A 23,339-nucleotide genomic window follows, 5' to 3' on the forward strand; every position below is an offset into this window, starting at 1 on the left:
TGTTGGACCAGATTGTTGTTTCTAATGATAGAGAAAAGACGAAGCTTATTTCAAAACCATCTAGCAGTGATCCAGTTTCAGAGATATGTTGTTTTAAATCTTCCTCTAAATTTAATTATGGAACCAATGCAGAACCATGTTATAGGTATTTTTATTAAATCTGGTTTGTTTTTTTCTTAGTTCTTTTATGCTTTTACTGCCACGTTCTTTTTTAAATTTGTATTTTTTTTTCTTGCATTTCATTCACAACGCTATTGATTTATGATTCATGTTTCTATTTATGCTTTAATTTAATAGGAACAAGCGTCCGTTGAACCCCTCGAGAGAAACTTTGAACTCTGTTGTGCGTAGTACAAGCAACATGTAAGATCCATAAATTTTTAAAAGTTATTAATAAATTATTATGATGTATTATATTTATTTAAGACTACAGTTTAGATATTTTTATATAAAAATTGAATAAACTCTTATTTATTACTTAGAATTTTCATAATTGAAAAATAATGAGCAATTCATATGCCTTAATTTTAATATGTAGATTTTAACCTTATTTTATAAACAAAGGAGGATTAATTTACTTATCTCTAATTTTTACTAAATTGGTATTTAACCGAAAATTATTTAAAGATTATTAATTAGAAGATATTTTTAAAGATAAATACTTTATATTTAATTTGATTCTTATTATTATCCTACTTTTTATTTATTTTATAAAATTACATTACTATACCTAAAATTTTAATAAAAATATCTAACCTAATCCTAATTCTATCTAAACCTAATTTTACCCTAATTATACAATTCCTAAACCTAACCTAATCTAAACACACACACCTTTCAGAAAGGGAAAATAAGGAACGGGGAAACAAGAAAGGAAGGGAAAGGGGGTGAAGAAGAGAGAAAGAGAAGCGGACAGGGAGAAGAAGAGGAGAGTGGGGGAGGAACGGCGTCGGCGAGGAGCCCACGGTTGCCGCCGTCGCGTCGCCGAAGGAATCGAAGCCGCGAAGAGAGAGAGAGAGAGAGAGCTCAGGAGAGAGAGGAGTGTCATCATCGTCGTCACGGTTGCAGGCGTGAAGACCGCCGCCGTCGCCGCGCCTTGCCCAGTCGCCGTTGAGATGGCTGAGCGCGAGGTGGAAGTAGCTTTCGTCGTCACCAAGCCGTCACCACCGCCAGAACCGCAACGAGAGGAGACGCGTGTCTGACCCGTCGCCGCCGGCCCGCCTAGCCCGAGCCTTGTCGTCGTCGTCATCCTTGTCAGATCCACCGCCTCTGAAGCTTCTGGCCACACCTTTACCGCCGGAGAACGCCGCCGCCGCCACCGGAATCCGCCACTAAAGCCTAGGTCTGCTTGGTTATGCAGTCACCGCCGCACCTTGTTGTCGTTGTCAGAGCCGCCACCGCCAAATTCTTGCTATTGCCACCGTTGTTCTAACTGCTGTCGTCGTCACTAAAAGTGGCCACTGGGGCTACTCGAAAACCCTGTTGTTGCTGCTTCATTATTTTATTGTAAGCTATCTCTATTTCCAATTCCATTGAATTCATTTCCATTTCCGATTCCATTGAATTTGAACTCTCTATTTTGTTGCAACCTTGATTATCGCTGTGAGGATTACTAATGTCGCTGTTACTGGAGTATCATTGGAATTGACGTTGCTCTTGTCCTGATTAATGCTGCTCCCTTCCCGTAATTCTTTTGGTAAGATTAGTTTTGTTCTACAACCAACATTCTGATTATTGCTCCTTTGATGATGTGCTCTATTTTATCCTTGCATTTGCTTCAACTTCTATTGAATTTCCTCCCAAAGTTGCTGTTGCTGCTACTAGAGTTATGGGTGATGCCGCCCCATCCTTCTGTTTTTCCATAACTGTAGTGAATTCCTAACTAAAATCCTTATTGTTAGTGTTGTTATATGCTTGTTGAGGGTTTTGGGTATTCACGTTTCAGGGTTAAACCATTGTAACTATAGAGTCGTGTTTGATGGTGTTGTTGCGGAGAGTTTTCAGTGTAGCTAATGCCACTGCCGTTGTTTCATTCTCTTAGTACAGTAAGTGTTTCTGTCTTGAAACCCTCGCGTTAGTATTCAATTATATGTTTCTGAGTTTTACGCGACTTTAATGTCTCAGGGTCGAGTTTTGTTGTGAAGGGTGCTTTTTGGGCTATACGGCTGCGGGAAATAGTCGGAGTCAATGCTGTTCGATTTCGGAATGAGGAAAAAGGAATTCTCCAACGCGTTTGGTTAGTGGTTTTGCGAGGTAGGGGCGTTTTTATTAAAACTCATTTTTCTTTTTAAGAGTTGTTATAAATTGATATTTAGGCAAGTAAATATTTTTGGTGATTATGGAGTCTTATGGGTTGAACTGAACTGCCTTGAATGAATGTGATTGCTTACTTGTCTGTGGCTAGTTCTGGATATTGAGTTGATATTGAGATAGTGAATAAAAGATTAATTTGAAATTCTGATTCGAATGTTTATTAAGTATAATTTGAGAATTGAAAAAGGATTTGATGTTAGAATTAGTTTGACTTCGGAAAACGATTTGAGATTTGTGAATGACTTGGGTTTGAAAATGATGAAAAGTGTTTGAGAAAATGTTAGTTGACTTTGTTGGAAATGAATTGGAATCTGGAAAGGGTTATAATGTTGGAAATGAGCTTGATTTGTAGAAAAATGAATTTAAATTGAAAATAGTTTGAGATATTAAAATTGTTCTGATTTTGAAATTGAGTTGAAAGGAGTTTGAGAAATGGTTTTGTTGGGACCCAGAAAGGGTGGCAAAGTCCGAGTTTTAGAGGAGATGCTGTCAAAATTTTATAAGATTGGAAGTTTCATTTGAAGTAACTATTTAAAAAGATTTGTTTTTAAACATTATATGTTTTGAGATTTATAATGAACGGGATGGAAAGAAGGATGATGAGGATTGATGAGGATTTTCCTTGAAATATGGTTTTTGAATGAATTTGGAAATGAGATTTGGATTGACGAATTATTATGATGTTGAGAATGTTGAAATATGATCTTTGAATTATTTATATGGCTTATGAATTTGAAATATCTGAGATACGAGGTTCCCTGGATTAAGTGCCGTGGCTTGCCACCACGTGTACCAGGTTGAAAACTCGATACTCTGTTGACCCTACGACGTAAGTGTGACCGGGCACTATATAAATTCCCGGGAATGTTACCCCCATTGAGCAATATTGATTATTTGAGAAAAAGCTATGCATAGACTCTTGGGGATGCACGTCGGGGGACAGTCTAAGGACAATTCAGACTTGTCGGGTTGGCTGGATAACCGACAGATGAGCCTCATCAGCCATAGGACAGGCATGCATCATATGCATTTGTATGCTTTGCTTGGGTTTGATCTTGTTTTGGTTTGCCTAATTGCTAAACTGTTCTTAACTGCTACTTGAACTACTTGCTGTAACTGCTACCTAAACCTGTGTTTTCCTTGTCTGTCTTGCTTGTGTTTGTCCTGGCGTGCTACATTTCAGAATGAACTTTGGTACTGAATGATTGTGTTGTTTGATTGCGTGGTTGGGTTTCTGAATGGGTTTTTCTTATAAGAAAGGAAATGTTTGGATTTCTGAAAGATTAAACATCATTTCTTTGAAAAAGGTTTTGAATAATTATCTATTGGTTTTTTAAAAGATTCATAAGGCAATGATAATCACTGAGCTTAAAAACAGTTTTCTTATTAAATATCTTCTTATGACAACTTTGAAACTCCGTGGTGAGACCATGTGGTTAGGTTCTCACCCCCTACAGCTTTATCGTTTCAGGAATCGGATGATGCATTATGAAGAGTTATGCTGGGTTTGATTTATACGTTGTATTAATTAGATTATTTTCTTCCCTCACCTTTGTTATTTCAAGTTTTGTAAGAGGGATAGGAGTTGTATGTTTTCTATGTGTATTATATTATGAGATATTATGTAAGGAGTATAGTCTATGAATCTATGCCTGCATGTGCTTTTCTTAAGATGAAGTATTTATTTCCGGTTTTCAAAGAAATCAGCGATACGGTTTCGAGTCACAGGCTCCTATTTTAATATTTAGTATATAAAGTAGTCGTAATACTTCTTGCTATCAGAGTGGCGCAGCCGGAAGCGTGACATTCTGGTAGTGAGGGTGTTACATTATGGTATCAGAGCAGTTCATCCTAATTAGAGCCTTGGGGATGGACTGTCCATGCTTCATTGCATTCTCTAAGTGTCTGTTATGTTGTAGGTCTTGTCCAAGTAACAAGAATTAGAATCTTATGCACATGACTGCCTATTAATTAATACTGTTAGCTTACCGTTGCATATCTGTTGATGTTAAGTCTGGCCAACTTAATGTTGATGGCTTATGTGAACAGGAAGTTAATAGGTTATTATAGGCGAATTGGAATTAATAAGAAATAGATAACGCTTACCGCCCGGCTTGGGAACGTTTGCAGTTAATTCTCGAGGATATTCTTTTATGTGTTTTAAAAATTCTATTGATGACTTGTAACATGTTCTTCCATAGTGTGCCTTGAAAATCTTTACTTGAGATTTCTTTTTGAAAAGTATTTGATTATTTTTCAACCTTATCTCTTGTTGAAATGCATTCTCATTTAATCCTAACTGTCTATGTTTACTTAAATTCTTTGGAGGATTTGTTTTTTGTCATGTCTTGTGAATTCTGTTCAAGTTCTTTGATTTAAATTTCTTTCTCAAAATGTGAGTGAGTTTCCTTCCTTACATCTCTCAATCTTCTTAAATATCTTTATGAGATTATGATTTAAAAAAAAAAACTTGGAATTTTAGTTTTAATTTTTTTTTAAAAGAGATTTTCGATTTTTTTTAAGAAGAAATTTCAACTCAATCTTTTACCTATAATCATTTTTTAAATTTTGATAAAGGTATTTTGAATTTGACATGTCTTTATTTATATGTATTTTTGAAACTATACCTCAAATTTTCTTTTTCAAACAGAATTTGAAATTTCTTTCAATTTTACCGTAATTTCTCTATATATTCCTAATTGATTAAATGCTTGAGTACCTTTTGAGATTTTTAAAGAATTATTTTTGGTTCTTAGTCCAATTAGACTCTATCTTTCAAATTTCACATATTTTGTCTTTACCTTAGAAATAGTTTTGGCAAAAAAAAAAAAAACAAAATAATTTGATTTCCTAACAACCTCGCTTTGTTTTTATGTAAATTCTTAATTGATTATGTAAAGTACCTTTCAAGGTTGTCGAGAAAACATTTCATCCTTAGTCTAACTGATTTTCATTTTCACAAATTTTGCATAATTTAGTTCGACTTGAATTTGTTTTAACATGACACAATATTTACGTTTTAATGATTCTCTTGAATTTTGTAAAGCAATTACCCTCTTTTCTATAGTTCCTATTTGAGTTCTTTGAAATAAAAATTATTTTTCATTTGCATTTTGATTCTCCCTTCCGACATACTTTATGACTTTTAACCATTCTTATTTGTTGGTCATTTCAATCATTCCTTCATATTTTTATGAACCTTGTACTCCTCTGATTTGGTTTTAGTTTATTTTGATCTAATTTACTACTACCCTTCTCTTGTACCTCTTAGAGTTCCTAAATTAAATATTTCTTGTCATGATGCGAAATGACTCTTTCCAAAACGTTTTCTCGTGCCTGTACATCATTGCTTAGTTGCAATCTTACACCTCCTTCCAAATTTATGAGAAACATAATTTTGTCGCTTATTCTTCTCTTCCTGCGAATTGTATCTCTTTGAACGTACTTGTATTTATCTCAGTGTCACACGTGGTCTTTAAAGGTGAAAACTGATGTGTTAGCTTTTTAGGGAATGACTGATAGAAGAGAAAGTTTAAGTTTTCAGTAGCTCGATTGAAAGCTTGTTCGATGTTTTATGCCTAGTTGATCTTGTTTGAACTCCCTTGATTTAAGATCTGGTTTGATTTCTTTTTAAATACATCTTAATATTCTTGAATATTCTTTATGTGATGGCAATTTCGTTTTGATATGAACTTTTAAAACAAGTTTTGGATTCTCCTCTTAAGAAAGTTAAATCAATTTTTCTCGCTTGAATTACATCCATAGTTATTCTTTAAATTGACAAAGTTATTTTGGAATTGGCATGCACTGTTTTAAATAAAGTTTTGAAATCGACTTATAAGCAAATTTTTACTTCGGAATTCTTTTCTAAATAAAGTTTCACTTCTTCCTCTTCCATATTTGCTATAATTTTTATACACGCTTGATTGAATATAAACTTTGAGAATTTTTAAACAAACGTTTGATTTTTTTTATAACCTTGCACGATTTCACTATATACATTTATTTGACTAAATACCTAAATATCAATTAAGACTTTCGGAAAATTATTTTGGCCTTAACCCAATTGACTTTTTCTTTTCAAACCTCACCTATTTTGTGTGAATTATTTTAACAAAAGGCAATTTGATTTCCTTCCGAGCTTTATACCTACTTTTGGTTAAGTGGTGCACCTAATTATTTTTCTCAAATATTTGAAGGAATATTTTTGTTCTTAGCCAAATCGGTATTTATTTTGTTTTAAAACTCTACATAACCTATTTCAACATGGAATTGTATTAACGTAAAGCCACAAATATACTTTTGTTATTTCTTTTACAAAGTGTTTGATGCGCACCTTCCCTTTAAAAATGTGAAATAGTTTTTAAAATATTTTTCATTCTCTGTGAATAATTCATTTGAAGATATTCTTAATTCTACTCGCGACTTATGAACTTTGTCTTTGATCTTAGACATTCTTTTTCTATAAATCTCAAATTTTTTTGACTCGACTTAATTTTGCTTCAAACTACTGCATTACTTTTTCATTTGTTATTCCTATCGGGTTTTGTTAATTCGGGAATCACTCTTGAGATTACCAAACTAATTTTCTGTCTGACACTCTTCATTTCTTATGCATTCCTGATTACTTGTGATTTCAACAATCCTTTCAAACCCTGGTGGATTTTGTCGCTTGTCTTTTTCCAATGTCTTGTATTCTTTTGAATAAACTCGAGAATTGCCTTAGAATCATGTATAACTTTTAAGGGTAGCAAATGAAACTTTAAAAATGCTGTTTATAAACATGAAAGATGGATTGGTAAGTATGCAACGTTATGAGGAGTATAGCAGTTTGTATCTCGTAAAAGTTTGCGGATGTTAGGATTGTGACGGGTTATGGAGTTGTGAAATGATTGATGGAATTGGGGAACTGAAGTTTTGAAATGGGTAAGAGATCTGTGAGCGAGCGTTATACCCGTTGTTTTATACCAGCCTGTTTTGTGGCCCTTTTTGCCACACTAGCTACTGTTTTGTTTTGTGAACACCTATCTTAAGTTGCACCCTATTTTGTTCCTCCAAACTTTTGTAAAGTTTTGAACAATTATATATGCATAATAAGATTTCATACTTTTCTATAAAGTGTTTAAAAAGTAGAGTGCAAAGATTATATATTACCTTATATATTACTTTAATTTTCAAGGACGAAAATTTTTATAAGTGGGGTAGGATGTAAGATCCATAAATTTTTAAAAGTTATTAATAAATTATTATGATGTATTATATTTATTTAAGACTACAGTTTAGATATTTTTATATAAAAATTGAATAAACTCTTATTTATTACTTAGAATTTTCATAATTGAAAAATAATGAGCAATTCATATGCCTTAATTTTAATATGTAGATTTTAACCTTATTTTATAAACAAAGGAGGATTAATTTACTTATCTCTAATTTTCACTAAATTGGTATTTAACCGAAAATTATTTAAAGATTATTAATTAGAAGATATTTTTAAAGATAAATACTTTATATTTAATTTGATTCTTATTATTATCCTACCTTTTATTTATTTTATAAAATTACATTACTATACCTAAAATTTTAATAAAAATATCTAACCTAATCCTAATTCTATCTAAACCTAATTTTACCCTAATTATACAATTCCTAAACCTAACCTAATCTAAACACACACACCTTTCAGAAAGGAAAATAAGGAACGGCGAAACAAGAAAGGAAGGGAAAGGGGGTGAAGAAGAGAGAAAGAGAAGCGGACAGGGAGAAGAAGAGGAGAGTGGGGGAGGAACAGCGTCGGCGAGGAGCCCACGGTTGCCGCCGTCGCGTCGCCGAAGGAATCGAAGCCGCGAAGAGAGAGAGAGAGAGAGAGAGAGAGAGAGAGAGAGAGAGAGAGAGAGAGAGAGAGAGAGAGAGCTCAGGAGAGAGAGGAGTGTCACCATCGTCGTCACGGTTGCAGGCGTGAAGACCGCCGCCGTCGCCGCGCCTTGCCCAGTCGCCGTTGAGATGGCTGAGCGCGAGGTGGAAGTAGCTTTCGTCGTCACCAAGCCGTCACCACCGCCAGAACCGCAAGGAGAGGAGACGCGTGTCTGACCCGTCGCCGCCGGCCCGCCTAGCCCGAGCCTTGTCGTCGTCGTCATCCTTGTCAGATCCACCGCCTCTGAAGCTTCTGGCCACACCTTTACCGCCGGAGAACGCCGCCGCCGCCACCGGAATCCGCCACTAAAGCCTAGGTCTGCTTGGTTATGCAGTCACCGCCGCACCTTGTTGTCGTTGTCAGAGCCGCCACCGCCAAATTCTTGCTATTGCCACCGTTGTTCTAACTGCTGTCGTCGTCACTAAAAGTGGCCACTGGGGCTGCTCGAAAACCCTGTTGTTGCTGCTTCATTATTTTATTGTAAGCTATCTCTATTTCCAATTCCATTGAATTCATTTCCATTTCCGATTCCATTGAATTTGAACTCTCTATTTTGTTGCAACCTTGATTATCGCTGTGAGGATTACTAATGTCGCTGTTACTGGAGTATCATTGGAATTGACGTTGCTCTTGTCCTGATTAATGCTGCTCCCTTCCCGTAATTCTTTTGGTAAGATTAGTTTTGTTCTACAACCAACATTCTGATTATTGCTCCTTTGATGATGTGTTCTATTTTATCCTTGCATTTGCTTCAACTTCTATTGAATTTCCTCCCAAAGTTGCTGTTGCTGCTACTAGAGTTATGGGTGATGCCGCCCCATCCTTCTGTTTTTCCATAACTGTAGTGAATTCCTAACTAAAATCCTTATTGTTAGTGTTGTTATATGCTTGTTGAGGGTTTTGGGTATTCACGTTTCAGGGTTAAACCATTGTAACTATAGAGTCGTGTTTGATGGTGTTGTTGCGGAGAGTTTTCAGTGTAGCTAATGCCACTGCCGTTGTTTCATTCTCTTAGTACAGTAAGTGTTTCTGTCTTGAAACCCTCGCGTTAGTATTCAATTATATGTTTCTGAGTTTTACGCGACTTTAATGTCTCAGGGTCGAGTTTTGTTGTGAAGGGTGCTTTTTGGGCTATACGGCTGCGGGAAATAGTCGGAGTCAATGCTGTTCGATTTCGGAATGAGGAAAAAGGAATTCTCCAACGCGTTTGGTTAGTGGTTTTGCGAGGTAGGGGCGTTTTTATTAAAACTCATTTTTCTTTTTAAGAGTTGTTATAAATTGATATTTAGGCAAGTAAATATTTTTGGTGATTATGGAGTCTTATGGGTTGAACTGAACTGCCTTGAATGAATGTGATTGCTTACTTGTCTGTGGCTAGTTCTGGATATTGAGTTGATATTGAGATAGTGAATAAAAGATTAATTTGAAATTCTGATTCGAATGTTTATTAAGTATAATTTGAGAATTGAAAAAGGATTTGATGTTAGAATTAGTTTGACTTCGGAAAACGATTTGAGATTTGTGAATGACTTGGGTTTGAAAATGATGAAAAGTGTTTGAGAAAATGTTAGTTGACTTTGTTGGAAATGAATTGGAATCTGGAAAGGGTTATAATGTTGGAAATGAGCTTGATTTGTAGAAAAATGAATTTAAATTGAAAATGGTTTGAGATATTAAAATTGTTCTGATTTTGAAATTGAGTTGAAAGGAGTTTGAGAAATGGTTTTGTTGGGACCCAGAAAGGGTGGCAAAGTCCGAGTTTTAGAGGAGATGCTGTCAAAATTTTATAAGATTGGAAGTTTCATTTGAAGTAACTATTTAAAAAGATTTGTTTTTAAACATTATATGTTTTGAGATTTATAATGAACGGGATGGAAAGAAGGATGATGAGGATTGATGAGGATTTTCCTTGAAATATGGTTTTTGAATGAATTTGGAAATGAGATTTGGATTGACGAATGATTATGATGTTGAGAATGTTGAAATATGATCTTTGAATTATTTATATGGCTTATGAATTTGAAATATCTGAGATACGAGGTTCCCTGGATTAAGTGCCGTGGCTTGCCACCACGTGTACCAGGTTGAAAACTCGATACTCTGTTGACCCTACGACGTAAGTGTGACCGGGCACTATATAAATTCCCGGGAATGTTACCCCCATTGAGCAATATTGATTATTTGAGAAAAAGCTATGCATAGACTCTTGGGGATGCACGTCGGGGGACAGTCTAAGGACAATTCAGACTTGTCGGGTTGGCTGGATAACCGACAGATGAGCCTCATCAGCCATAGGACAGGCATGCATCATATGCATTTGTATGCTTTGCTTGGGTTTGATCTTGTTTTGGTTTGCCTAATTGCTAAACTGTTCTTAACTGCTACTTGAACTACTTGCTGTAACTGCTACCTAAACCTGTGTTTTCCTTGTCTGTCTTGCTTGTGTTTGTCCTGGCGTGCTACATTTCAGAATGAACTTTGGTACTGAATGATTGTGTTGTTTGATTGCGTGGTTGGGTTTCTGAATGGGTTTTTCTTATAAGAAAGGAAATGTTTGGATTTCTGAAAGATTAAACATCATTTCTTTGAAAAAGGTTTTGAACAATTATCTATTGGTTTTTTAAAAGATTCATAAGGCAATGATAATCACTGAGCTTAAAAATAGTTTTCTTATTAAATATCTTCTTATGACAACTTTGAAACTCCGTGGTGAGACCATGTGGTTAGGTTCTCACCCCCCTACAGCTTTATCGTTTCAGGAATCGGATGATGCATTATGAAGAGTAATGCTGGGTTTGATTTATACGTTGTATTAATTAGATTATTTTCTTCCCTCACCTTTGTTATTTCAAGTTTTGTAAGAGGGATAGGAGTGGTATGTTTTCTATGTGTATTATATTATGAGATATTATGTAAGGAGTATAGTCTATGAATCTATGCCTGCATGTGCTTTTCTTAAGATGAAGTATTTATTTCCGGTTTTCAAAGAAATCAGCGATACGGTTTCGAGTCACAGGCTCCTATTTTAATATTTAGTATATAAAGTAGTCGTAATACTTCTTGCTATCAGAGTGGCGCAGCCGGAAGCGTGACATTCTGGTAGTGAGGGTGTTACACAACATGTTTAATGAATTTCAATTAAATATTCATCATTCATCATCTAATTCAGTGGATATTTCTTCTATTCAAGAATATTCTAACGGTGAAGAATATGAAGGTTATACATTGTTTTTCTTTATTTTTTTATTTACATATATGGTATTTCTTTTTGGACATTTTACATATTAGTGAAAATTCTTTTTTTTTTCATATGCAGTAATTGATGGTTATGATGATATTGCCTTAGATGAGGATTTCGCCACAGAATCAGAAGAGATAGTGTCAATGGTAAGTGATGGTTTCATTAGTGGCATTTATTATTGTATTATATGTTTCAATTTAATTTTGTTCTTATATAGTTTAATCTATCTACCTATTTATTTGACAAATCATTTTTACCAACATTTTGAGCATGATGTTGTTGCCGTGCATGAGGAAGGTATGAAGATTAACCCTTAGAATTTTTTAACAGTTATGCGTGGCACGTATTACATTTTTTTTGTATTAATTTGTATTTTTTTTTTGTGAAATTTCTATTCTATGTTGGTATAGAATACTGGGATACTAGTGATCCTATTTATACATGTGTATTTTGCAATACCAATATGTGGGATAAAGAGAGGCTTAGTAGGACTAATGGCCATGCTAGACCGTATTTTGGTCTGTGTTGTATGGATGGAAATGTTGAATTGCCTGTTCTAAAGTTAGCACCTAAGATTTTACAAGATTTTCACTTTAAGGATGATGACATGTCACGATACTTTAAGAAGAACATTCGATTATTTAACTCTATGTTTTCGTTCACATCTATGGTTGGTAGAATAAACAACAACATAAATAATGGAACTGCACCACTTACACTCTTACTAAGTGGTCAGAATAACCATTGCGTCGGGAGTTTACTCCCTTCAGTGAATAATAGCCCAAAGTTTGCACAGCTATATATTTATGATACAGATAATGAAGTAGAAAATTGAATTAATGTTGTTCGGTAAGTTTGCTTTTTCATTTTATTTTAAATTAAAATTTGGAGGCTTACGCCACAAACATTTTTGTTTTGGTTCGTTGTTAATTTTTTATCTTTGTTGAAATATTTTTTAAACAAGCAATCTAATTCTAGCAATGGTCTTGAAAGGGTCATTGTTGCTGAGCGAAAGAGTATGCTTGATCTCCACAATCCCTTGGCCAGTACATTTCGATATGCTCGAGAACGGTTTAAAGAATGCAATTCCCCTGACATAAGAATAAAGTTGATTAGGAGAAGAGATACTTGATGCGTGAGCATCTTTCCTATCTTTTCCTAGTGAATTTGCATTTAATTTGATTGAGTTTAATCAAGAATTAATTATCTTTCAGCCACTATGGATGCTACTTTGAGTCTTGTGCAATTCTGTTTATTTTAGGTAGCATTTGGTTGGATTTGATAGAGTTTCTGCAGAAAAAGAGAAGAAGGTCATATAGGACAGGAATAGCTTAGAGGATGGAGAGGAAGCTTGCACAAATGGAAGGAGCACAAGAATTAAAGGAGATGACCAGCGAGGAGCGACGCGTGCGCGTACCTGACGCGTACGTGTGACACGCGAAGAAGACGATCGACGCGTACGCGTGACTGACGCGTACGCGTGACATGCGCCACTTGCAGAAAACGCAGAAAACGCTGATTGCTAAAATTAATTCTGATTTAAACTTTAATTTTTATAAATAGGAAAAGATATTATATTAGTTTTAGAAAAATAGACTTTAAATTAATTAAGATTAGATATAAAAGAGAAAAGAAACTTCTCTTCCAATGATTCCATTCCACCTCAGCCCAATTTACAGTTTACCAGAATCCTAGTTTTCACTCTTTTCCATGAGCAACTAAACCTCCACTGTTAAGGTTAGGAGCTCTGTCTATTTGTATGGATTGATTATATTGTTTTTCTATTTTAATTCATATACTGATTTATAATTTAAGAATTATTTTCGTTCTTTATCTTATGAATTTGGGTGGAACGGAAGTATAACCCTCCTTCTAATTGAGTTCTTGTATGACTTGGAAAAGCTCTTTACTTGAACAACAGCTTGAAAACAACTTCTCCTAAATTCTAATTATCTGGACATAACGGGATACGTGACATATAATCCTCTTATATTTGGATAATTAGGATTTTTGTGGCATAATAACTAGAATAAAACTTCACCCCCTAATTGGAATTAATTGACCAAGGAATTGGCGGTTGATGAAAATTAGAGGAGACTAGAAAGGTCTAAGGAATTAGGGTCTAGTCACATATAGTTTGCCATGAATTAAATCTTGCATGATTAAAATAAATTAAAAAGAAAAGTCAATCTGGAAAATAGATAACTTTGAAGCCTTAACTGTTTTTCCATATATTATTCTCATCAATTTACTGCTTGCTGTTTTAATTTCTAAATTACTGCTTAATTCTTTTGAAAACCAAAACACTCTTTTCTGTTTGTCTGACTAAGTTAATCACTCAACCATTGTTGCCTGATCCATCAATCCTCGTGGGATCGACCCTCACTCACCTGAGGTATTACTTGGTACGACCCGGTGCACTTGCCAGTTAGTTTGTGGTTATAAATTCTGCACCAATACTGATGGCAGGCGTTATAATCTGCCAACTGCATCTGAGGTTGCGGTAATAGTCATTGGTGATATTGATGAGTCCTGTTTGGATAGGGATATAATAATTGAGTCACGCTCTAGCCAGCTTAAAAGAATTGATGTTTTTCATTCGCAGTACCTTGCATTGCAGTATCCTTTACTGTTTTCGTATGCGGAAGAAGGATACAGAATTGGAATTGAAACTTCCAATCAATATAATACTAATGGTTCGAAGAAGAGAAAAATTATCAGCATGAGGGAGTTTTTTTCATATCGGCTACAAATGCGGTTTCCCGGTTCTCCTATTTTGTTGCATTCTAGTAGACTGTTTCAACAATTCTTGGTGGATGCATATACGATGGTTGAGGCCGAACGATTGAACTTTATAAGATTTAACCAACCAAAGTTAAGTGTTGAAAGGTATAAAGTCCTTCATGAGTCTTTGGTAAGTGGACAAGCTGATGCTGTTGCAACTGACCAGCGTATTATAACAATTACTAGCAATTCTGATGCATTTGGTAAGCTGATGCATTTGCTATTTGCAAGTATGCCGGATATCCTAACTTTTTTATAACAATTACTAGCAATCTTGAATGGGATGAGGTCAAGATATTGCTTTGTGGGACAGGATTATCACCTCAAGATCGTCCTGATGTTGTTTCAAGGACATTCAAAATCAAGCTTAATAATCTAATCAGCGAATTTAAAAGTGGCATTCCTTTTGGAAAAATTGTTGGATGTAAGTATATTTTATCTTTTATATGTTTTGGTTATTCATTGGGTAATATTCATGCTTCTTGAATCTGTAATATATTTTTCATATTTCTGTAGATGTTTGCACTGTTGAATTTCAGAATAGGGGATTACCTCATGCACACATATTGTTATTCATGCATCCAACAAACAAGCCAAAGTCTCCATCAGATATTGACAGGTTTATTTCTGCTGAGATACCTGATAGGCTCCATAGACCAAGGTTATATGCTGCCGTAGAGAGATTCATGGTTCATGGGCCTTGTGGTCGACATAACAAAAATAGTCCGTGCATGGTAGATGGTCATTGTTCAAAATATTTTCCTAAGAAATTTAGGTCACGTACTGTTATTGATGAAGCTAGATTTCCAAAGTACAAGAGACCAGACAATGGTCGCACGATAACTAAGAGGAATGTTACCATTGATAATTCCTTTATTGTTCCATACAATCTGTATTTATTGTTGACATATGGCTGTTATATAAATGTTGAGCAAACATGCCAAACTTCTGCCATCAAGTATTTATTTAAATATATGCACAAGGGTAATGATCGAGTAACTGCTTCTTTCTATCAGTCTTCTGCTGACCATTGACTGGACAGGTTGTGGATAAGATACAAAATTATTATGATTGCCGTTATATATCATCATGTGAGGTAGATTGGAGGATATTTGGTTATGATATTCAGATAAAGGAACCTGTAGTTATTAAGTTACCCTTTCGCCTTCCTGAAGAGCATGCTGTTATCTTTAGAGATAATGACAATATTCAAGATGTTCTCAATCGAGTAGATGGCAAGTTGACAAAATTATTAGCATGGTTCCTTGCTAATAGTTTATATCCTTTCTTCAGGTCGTTGACTTATAGTGAGTTCCCTAACAAGTTTGTATGGAAGGATGATGTTTGTATGTGGGTGCCACGAAATTAAGGCTTTTCTATTGGTCGATTGACTCACGTCCCGCGGGGAAATGGAGAAGATTATTACTTGAGACTTTTGCTTAACATACAGAAAGGATGCACGAGTTTTGTTAACCTTAGAAATGTTCATGATGTTGTCTATAATACATTCAAGGAAGCATGTTATGCACTAGGAATTCTCTAAGATGACAAGGAAATTGTTAATGCTATATTGGAAGCAAGTTCATGGGCATCAGGATCTTATATTCGTGACCTCTTTGTTATTCTTCTTCTATCAAATAACATTTCTCGTTCTGAATTTGTTTGGCAGTCATGTTACCAGCAATTATCTGAAGACATCCTATATATTCATAGAAGAAATCACCGCTGTGAAGGTTGTTGTCATATTTCTCTCACTAAAAAGTGCATAATTATTTTTATGCTCTTGCATTTCTTATTTCATTTTAAGTAACGTCCATTACTTAGTTGTTTTATTTGTTGTTCTTAGAGCTACAATTATCAGATGAGCAAATATTGAATTTGACATTGGTTAAGATTGAGGAAAGACTACAAGAAAATGGAAGATCTCTTAGAGAATTCTCTACACTGTCGTATCCCGATATGCAAAACATTGATGGTGTTGTTGATCGATTCTTAATGGATGAGATGAATTTTGATAGGGAATTTCTACATGAGGAGTTTAAGGATTCTTTGAAATCTATGACTCACGAACAGAGGAATGCATATGATTGGATATTGAATGCTGTCTCCATGGACCTTGGTGGATTTTACTTTGTTTATGGTTACGGTGGTACTGGGAAGACTTTCCTTTATCGCACGTTATCTGCATCATTAAGGTGTAACGGCAAAATTGTGCTAAATGTTGCATCAAGTGGTATTGCTTCACTATTACTCCCTAATGGACGTACTGCTCATTCTAGATTCAAGATTCCACTAAACATAAATGAGGATTTGGTTTGTAACATTAAGCAAGGTTCTTCCCTTGCTAGGCTTTTTGTTAGAGCCAATTTGATTATATAGGATGAAGCTTCGATGCTTAACAAACACTGTTACAAGGCTTTAAACAAGTCATTGAAGGATATTCTTAGATTTGAGAAATCCTACAAACCTGACATGCCATTTGGAAGAAAGGTTATTGTCCTAGGTGGTGACTTTAGGCAGATCCTTCCAGTCATACCTATGGGATCACGATAGGATATTGTGCAGTCTTCTATTAATTCATCATATCTATGAGATTATTGTAATGTAGTAAAGCTAAACAGGAATCTGCGTTTATCTTCTTCATCATGTTCTCAAGACAATTGCGAAATTATGGATTTTGCTAATTGGCTTATTCATATTGGAGATGGATTGGCTGGTGATTCTATAGATGGTGAGTCTGAAGTTTTGATCTCGGATGAGATTCTCATTGGTGATACTGACACTGGTTTTGAAGAGTTGATACAGTTTGTCTATTCCATGTTGATATATAACTTGACTAACACAGATTATTTCAAGGAACGATCGATTCTTGCTCCCACTCTAGAAGTTGTTAACGAGGTGAATAACAGTATAATGAGTCTTTTACCTGGCAATCAAAGGGTTTATCTTAGTTCTGACTCTTTGTGTGTTGAAGAAGGTAACATGGAGTCTCAGTTAGACACCTTTTCACCTAAGGTGTTGAACGCTATTAATTGTTTAGGATTACCTAATCACAAATATGCCTAAAAGAAGGTGTACCAGTCATGTTGCTAAGGAATATTGACTAATCCAATGGTTTGTGTAGTGGTACCAGCTTGCAGGTATGTCGTTTAGGTAATCATGTAATTGAGTGCATTGTATTGACTGGAGACAAAGAAGGTAGAGTTGTGCTTATTCCACGCATGAACATGATACCAAACAATGACAGTATGACATTCTGCCTTTTAGATTCCAAAGGAGGCAGTTTCTGTTAATTGTATATTTTGCAATGACCATAAACAAGTCATAGGGTCAAACACTGGGCGTGGTTGGGTTGTATTACCAAAATCCGTATTTACTCACTGCCAACTCTATGTTGCTCTATTTAGAGTAAAATCAAAGAAATGTCTTAGAGTTCTAATTCAGAACAATGGTTCCATGCCTAGGGGTAGTTTGTATTTAGGGAAGTTGTTAACAATGTAACTTGAATGGTATATCATATTCTGGTTGCTTCATGCAACGATTTTAGTGAAAAGTGCTATATTTGATGTTGTAAAATAATTCGCATCCCTCTATATTGTTTTCTTCTTCAGCTTCTTTTGTTGATTTCTTTTCGTGCGTAGCATGGGTCCTTTCCTAGTTATTAATTCAAAAGGTTATTATTTTCACATTTGTTTTAACTTAAAATCAAAAGTATCCTAATTTTTTTATTTTTAAAAAAAAAACTTATTCAAGAAACAATATCATTTATTTATGACTAATTTTTATTATTAATTAATTAATGACTATACTTAAGTCATGTAATACAAAAAATAAGAAAGAGTTAAAAATAAATAATTAAAAGACCGAGGACATAAAAAAAAAAATCGTTGTTATATACACAAAAGAAATATCATGCTACTCTTACCAATTACCAAACACAAACTAACATGTCAAAAAATTAAAAAATGTTCTGAAACAATAAAAAAATGTTTTATTTAGACACAAATTTTATTATTATTAGATTAAAGAAAAGTATAGGGAGACCATGAGAATACTAAATAATGTGTATAATAAAGTAGAAAAAAAATTAAAATCATAAATCAAATTATAAATTAATTATTTTTAATTTCAAATTTTAAAATTTGAAAAATAAGAATTTACAATTAATTAAACCAAATCACAATTGGCACAATTACTCCCAATATTATGTTAACCTCCCATTCTCCATTTGTGATATTCGGTCCGCAAAATTACCCTGGCGCCGCTGCACTTCCCCACGGTCCGGTCCGACACCGCCCATCCTCCCGCCGACGCCGCCCAGCCTCTCTGCGTTCTGCTTGCGCGCCGTAGCAATGGGAGATCACGCCGCAACAACCCTGTGCGTCCTCGTTACCGCTGCCTACTCGTCGCCGGCCGTGCAGGCCCCACTACAGGCCGCCTCCCGTCGCGCCGTTCGAGACGCACGTTATCCCCGTCGCCTGTCCTCTCTGTCGTGCCGTTGTTGCTGCTGTGCCACACCTCATCGACGCCGCGCTTCCTCCCATCAATTTGACTCCTCCTCCTCTTCCATCTAAGGCCGCTGCACGTTCGGGTTGGAAGCCCACGGAGTAGATTCGCAACCTCGCCTAGCCGAAGTTGTCATTGCGTGGCTGCTCCATCGCCGGATCTCCTCCCCTACCTCCATGCATCGCCGTTGACTCTCTCTACCCCGCAAATGTGGTGGATGTTCAATTCACTAGGTATGTAGATGGTTATTTTAATTCTTAATTGGATGGTTATTTTGTTCGATTCAGTTTAAGTATATACAATTAACAAATGTTGGATGGTCATTTCACTAGGTAGCCGGATGATTATTTTAATAACTACGTGGATGGTTGTTTGATGATGATCCCGCGACGGTGATGGGCAAGTGGGCTACAGGGGTGGACGATGATGGCCGGTGAGAGAGCTTCTAACGCCGGAGAGGTGGGATAATTGATGAGGGTGGGGTGACAGACGGTTTGGGGGAAAGAGGGTATTTGGGTGAATTCCTTTGGTAAATTAGAATTTGAATGATTAGTTTTTTGAAATAACTGTTTGGATTTTTTAACTTAGGTAATTTAAAGAGTTTTCTTATTTTTTTTTTTCTTGTATTGGGCCAAATTCAGAACCCATTATTTACATTATTTAGATTTCTCATTTGTCTTCCTAGCAGAATGGTACTAGAAATGGTTAGATTAAACGCTAGATCAACCTTTTCTTAATGTTGAGAAATGAATAAACTTGGATGCACAATGAACAAAAATTAGATAAACAGAAGTTATGTCTTAGTAAATAGAACATCAAGGTCATTGTTTAAATTTTCTATTCTTTCCTGAAACCTAATCAAATATAATTTTTTTTTTTTTCTAAGAAGACCTCTTCCTTAGGTATACTAAGTCGTTATTCCCTAATTTGAAATGCAAACTATCTGTATTGCCATGCTACTCTGAGTTAACATTTGTTTGTTCAATAAATAGAACAATGCAAAAATAATTCTTTATTCTATAAGAATAGGTGAAAATAATATAGAAATACACTATTCATTCTAAAGTGGGGAGGTTCCAGAAAAAGAAGTGCACTACAACTATACCCTATTTGAAATGAAGGAAGAATCTTCAATTGAAATCCTTAAGTCTCTTTTTGAGCACTTCCATTGATTTCTTTTTAGCAGTTTGCTTTGTATTTTTGTTTGAAAGGCTTCCAAAGATACCATCTGCAGAATCCTTGAATTTGTCACAAATGGTAGACACCTTCTTATAATCAAGTGCATAGTAGTTTTTCTCCCTTATCACAGGATTCATGAAGTTCTCAGGTTGACTACTTGAGAGAAGATTAATCAATTGCTTTGACTCTACCAAGCAATCTCTAAAACTACTTGCTTTGTACATTCCTTCTAACCCTGAAGAGTAGAACCTCTCATCTGCAAAATTCTCCAGCAACTTGAGATCAACGCCGATATTCATCACAGACGTCGCATTAAACCTTTTAACGCTATCGCTAAGGAAAGCAGAGATAATGGTATTGTTAATATGCTCAAGCGCACCGATCCCAACTTTGTACATGGCATCCAAAGGCAGAACTTGTTGCGCCGTCGACATAAGAGAATCAAGGTACAAGATCAATTCACTTATGTATTCATTTCCATTCTGCTTTGTCTCCTCTGTAGTCCATAAAGTAACACTTTCTGTAAGATTCATATACTCGTCTATTTTCGCATTTACCAAACCGAGTAAAGTAATGTAGGTCGCGTCTCTAGAAGTCTGCAGTACTGCTTTCGCAGATAAAGTCATTTGAGACTTGTCAATAAAACGGAGTGGGATGCCACTTTGTTGCGCCGCATTCTTAAGGAAAAAATCACAAGCTCTTTCCAGACTAGTAAAGTTAGCAGCTATCTGCATGGCATGGGAAACACTGATATTGCTGCTATTGATTGTATTGAGTAATGTTTCATTTATTACTTCAATCAGAAAGTTGTTCAAGTACCTGATCACGACATCAAAGAAATAATCGCGCGCACCATAAGACAAATAATCAACACAACTTTTGATGAAGGATTTCACAATTTGACACATCTCGGGTACCATGGAGGAGAATGGTGCAACATAGGGGAAAGCAGGCATGATGTCTGTAGTTTGGAGACCAAATGACAAAACATTACTCTCATAATCACTTTCCTTTTTTATCACCATCAGCTCATATGTATCATGATTCAGAGCCTCAATTGTTTGTTCTCTGCATTCAGCCATAAGAAGCAGATGAAATTTGTCGCGATTGTTATCAACCACATCAAGAAGAGATTCTATATCATAACCATATTGCAGGAGAGACCACGAAAGAAGAGTGACGTATTCCTTAACCTTGAGATGGTTGGTGGCAGATTTCATTTGGGAAAATTGGGCATTTAACAGCAAAGTCAATCTAGTTATAGCAGTTTCCCACATGTTATCGACTTGATCGGGGACCAGAAGTCCCCCACCGGTCCTAAGGACCCTATCCTCCACTATGAAGTACCCAACAATCTGAGCCAAAAACGTTTGGTATGATTCAACAAAAGATTGTGACGAAGATATCTCCAAATCCGATTTCAATTGTGCCGATCTATTCGTGAAGTAGTATACATGAAACTGCTCAAGAATCCCCAAACAACCATAAATGTGACAAGCACGGTAAAGAGGCGTGAGGTCAAACTTCATGGCAGAATCTTCATCATCTTCGTCAACATCCAAAGTGTAAACTCTCTCCTCAACCCCCACAACATTTTGATCCTCTGCCTTTCTCTGCCTCTCCATCAGTTCCTCATCTCTCTGACGATCTGAAACCGCACGGCTGATTGCTGTTTGTCCAATGTTTTTACAAGAACTCCGTATGTGGACCATCCATTCGTTAACCTGACTGTTTACTCTCTTCTCAATGTGCCATTTAATGATAGGAATTCTTTTCTCTATAACCAGTTTGAGAGCCCTAGCAGGAATGTTCTTCATGTAACTCCTCTGAATCAAATCCAGAGTTTTAATTGCAGGATAAAATTGCCCGTCTGTGATATGATTATTGCACTTGACACAAAGCTCCAACACTTCTATACAGTTCTTTGACATTATTATAGCCTCTGTCACGTTCTGCTTGATCGAATAGGATTCAAAAAGCTCCTCAAGGTTGACAAGAAGGTTGGTACCAACCTGCTGCAACTTGAAATTGCCACTTTGGAGATCGCTTTTGAGCTCTTCAGCATCCACCAACACACCACGAAGTTCGTCAACAGCCTTGATGAATTCTTCATAGTGTGTCTTGCACATGTCTTCTATTTCTGCTTCTTTCTTCTTCACCACATAATTCAGTTGGCGAAGGAGGCCCTCCGGCCTCCCCATTTCGAAGGCATGCCGGACAAGAGGACTAATATCATCTCCATTGGCAACCATTGTTGCCAAAACCAAGTCCTCTCCTTCATCACCAATCTCCGCATTAGCTTTCGTTTTTGTTTTTGTAGCCATTGTCACACTTAAATCAATTCCTTGAAACCTGGAAACACACTACTTGTTAGAACCTATGCTGGACAAATACATATATGAGTATTAAATATAATACAGAACAACATGTAAATATGGGAATTTTATTAAAAAGAACAATTACAAATTTAATAAGTTTAAGACAACAATATTTTATGCATATACACAAACATACTGACATACAGTATACATATACACATGTTACATATACAAGTATTTACATATAGTACGCATTAATAAGTGTTACTAAACACCAAATAAAGGTTTTAACAACTCAGAAGAGTTAGTTACTGGCATAATATCAATGCCTTTAATTGGTCAACAAACAGAAAATCAATATTTTCTTTCCATATTAAAACTTACACCAAGCAAGGCTCTAGAAGTGTTATAAATCACACATCCTCATTCTTTAACATGCAAAACATATTATCAACAGTGCAATGTCCCATGTTAAGAAGGAACAAAACCAAACAAAAAATATCTAATCAGAGATGGCCACAAAAGAAAATAAGAAAACGATTTTTCATTTTTATGGGAGCCCATGAAAGAAGAGAATGCGTACGGAAATGGGTCAGCGACGAAATCTCAGAAGGAACGACGCAGAAAGCACGAAGCTGGTGAAATGACAAAATCCGCCATGGATGTCCGTGGCAAGAATTCGGTGGCAAAAAGGGGAGCTTTTCATGATTGATCACATGGGAATTTTCTTCTTCGTGAAGATAGATTCTGAGGGTTCAGATTTTCTTCTGTTGGTGATTTCTCTCAGTCTCGTCAGGTGGACAAAAATGCCGAAACAGAGAGAGGCTATTTTCGCGGTTTTGGTGCAAAACAAATGAACAAGGCAACTGAGCCTCATTTCACCGAGGTCCTTTATTTACCATACTATAATTCTCTTATTTTTTTCAGAATAAATCTTTCCTCATAGTAAATTATTGGACCCAAAAGAAAATAGGATTATCTATATGCTTATATGCTGATTAATTATACTTGACAGCGATATCAAATTACCTATAATTAACTAGTATAATGATTTGTGTTTTTTGGATAATGGCAGCTTAAAATG

At 35.7% G+C, this 23,339-nt stretch overlaps 2 protein-coding genes and 2 long non-coding RNA genes across 4 annotated transcripts; 3 read left to right on the top strand and 1 right to left on the bottom strand.

Moving 5' to 3' along the window:
* Positions 1-852: 852 nt before the first annotated feature.
* Positions 853-4,016, top strand: LOC112779346 (uncharacterized). The gene is made up of 4 exons (XR_003190664.2): positions 853-1,696; positions 1,946-2,045; positions 2,125-2,253; positions 3,771-4,016. It is a non-coding gene; the product is annotated as an uncharacterized lncRNA (long non-coding RNA).
* A 5,135-nt stretch (positions 4,017-9,151) lies between these two features.
* LOC112779463 (uncharacterized) lies at positions 9,152-11,061 on the top strand. Its single transcript, XR_003190718.2, has 3 exons — positions 9,152-9,246; positions 9,326-9,454; positions 10,973-11,061. It is a non-coding gene; the product is annotated as an uncharacterized lncRNA (long non-coding RNA).
* A 286-nt stretch (positions 11,062-11,347) lies between these two features.
* On the top strand, positions 11,348-16,805 carry LOC140182381 (uncharacterized). Its single transcript, XM_072228565.1, has 12 exons — positions 11,348-11,444; positions 11,544-11,614; positions 11,738-11,765; positions 11,879-12,291; positions 12,433-12,539; positions 13,938-14,482; positions 14,566-14,676; positions 14,769-15,247; positions 15,295-15,594; positions 15,922-15,985; positions 16,099-16,565; positions 16,632-16,805. Exons 1-12 carry the CDS (start codon positions 11,348-11,350, stop codon positions 16,803-16,805), a joined length of 2,856 nt encoding a protein of 951 aa, XP_072084666.1.
* A 2,925-nt stretch (positions 16,806-19,730) lies between these two features.
* Positions 19,731-23,119, bottom strand: LOC112780111 (exocyst complex component SEC15A-like). Its single transcript, XM_025824452.3, has 2 exons — positions 22,839-23,119; positions 19,731-22,289 (listed from the first exon to the last, which is right to left on the bottom strand). Exon 2 carries the CDS (start codon positions 22,259-22,261, stop codon positions 19,889-19,891), a length of 2,373 nt encoding a protein of 790 aa, XP_025680237.1. The 5' UTR covers positions 22,262-22,289; positions 22,839-23,119; the 3' UTR covers positions 19,731-19,888.
* Positions 23,120-23,339: the final 220 nt, after the last annotated feature.

This window comes from Arachis hypogaea, chromosome 19 (assembly GCF_003086295.3).
Source record: "Arachis hypogaea cultivar Tifrunner chromosome 19, arahy.Tifrunner.gnm2.J5K5, whole genome shotgun sequence".
NCBI lineage: Eukaryota > Viridiplantae > Streptophyta > Magnoliopsida > Fabales > Fabaceae > Arachis > Arachis hypogaea.

Excerpts from the sequence above, each read along its gene's own strand:
- LOC112780111 (XM_025824452.3), bottom strand. The coding sequence starts at position 22,261 with ATGGCTACAAAAACAAAAACGAAAGCTAATGCGGAGATTGGTGATGAA.
- LOC140182381 (XM_072228565.1), top strand. The coding sequence starts at position 11,348 with ATGTTTAATGAATTTCAATTAAATATTCATCATTCATCATCTAATTCA. Across the intron at positions 11,766-11,878 it reads TGTTGCCGTGCATGAGGAAG|AATACTGGGATACTAGTGAT; the intron begins GTATGAAGATTA and ends ATGTTGGTATAG. Across the intron at positions 12,540-13,937 it reads TTTCGATATGCTCGAGAACG|GCGTTATAATCTGCCAACTG; the intron begins GTTTAAAGAATG and ends TACTGATGGCAG.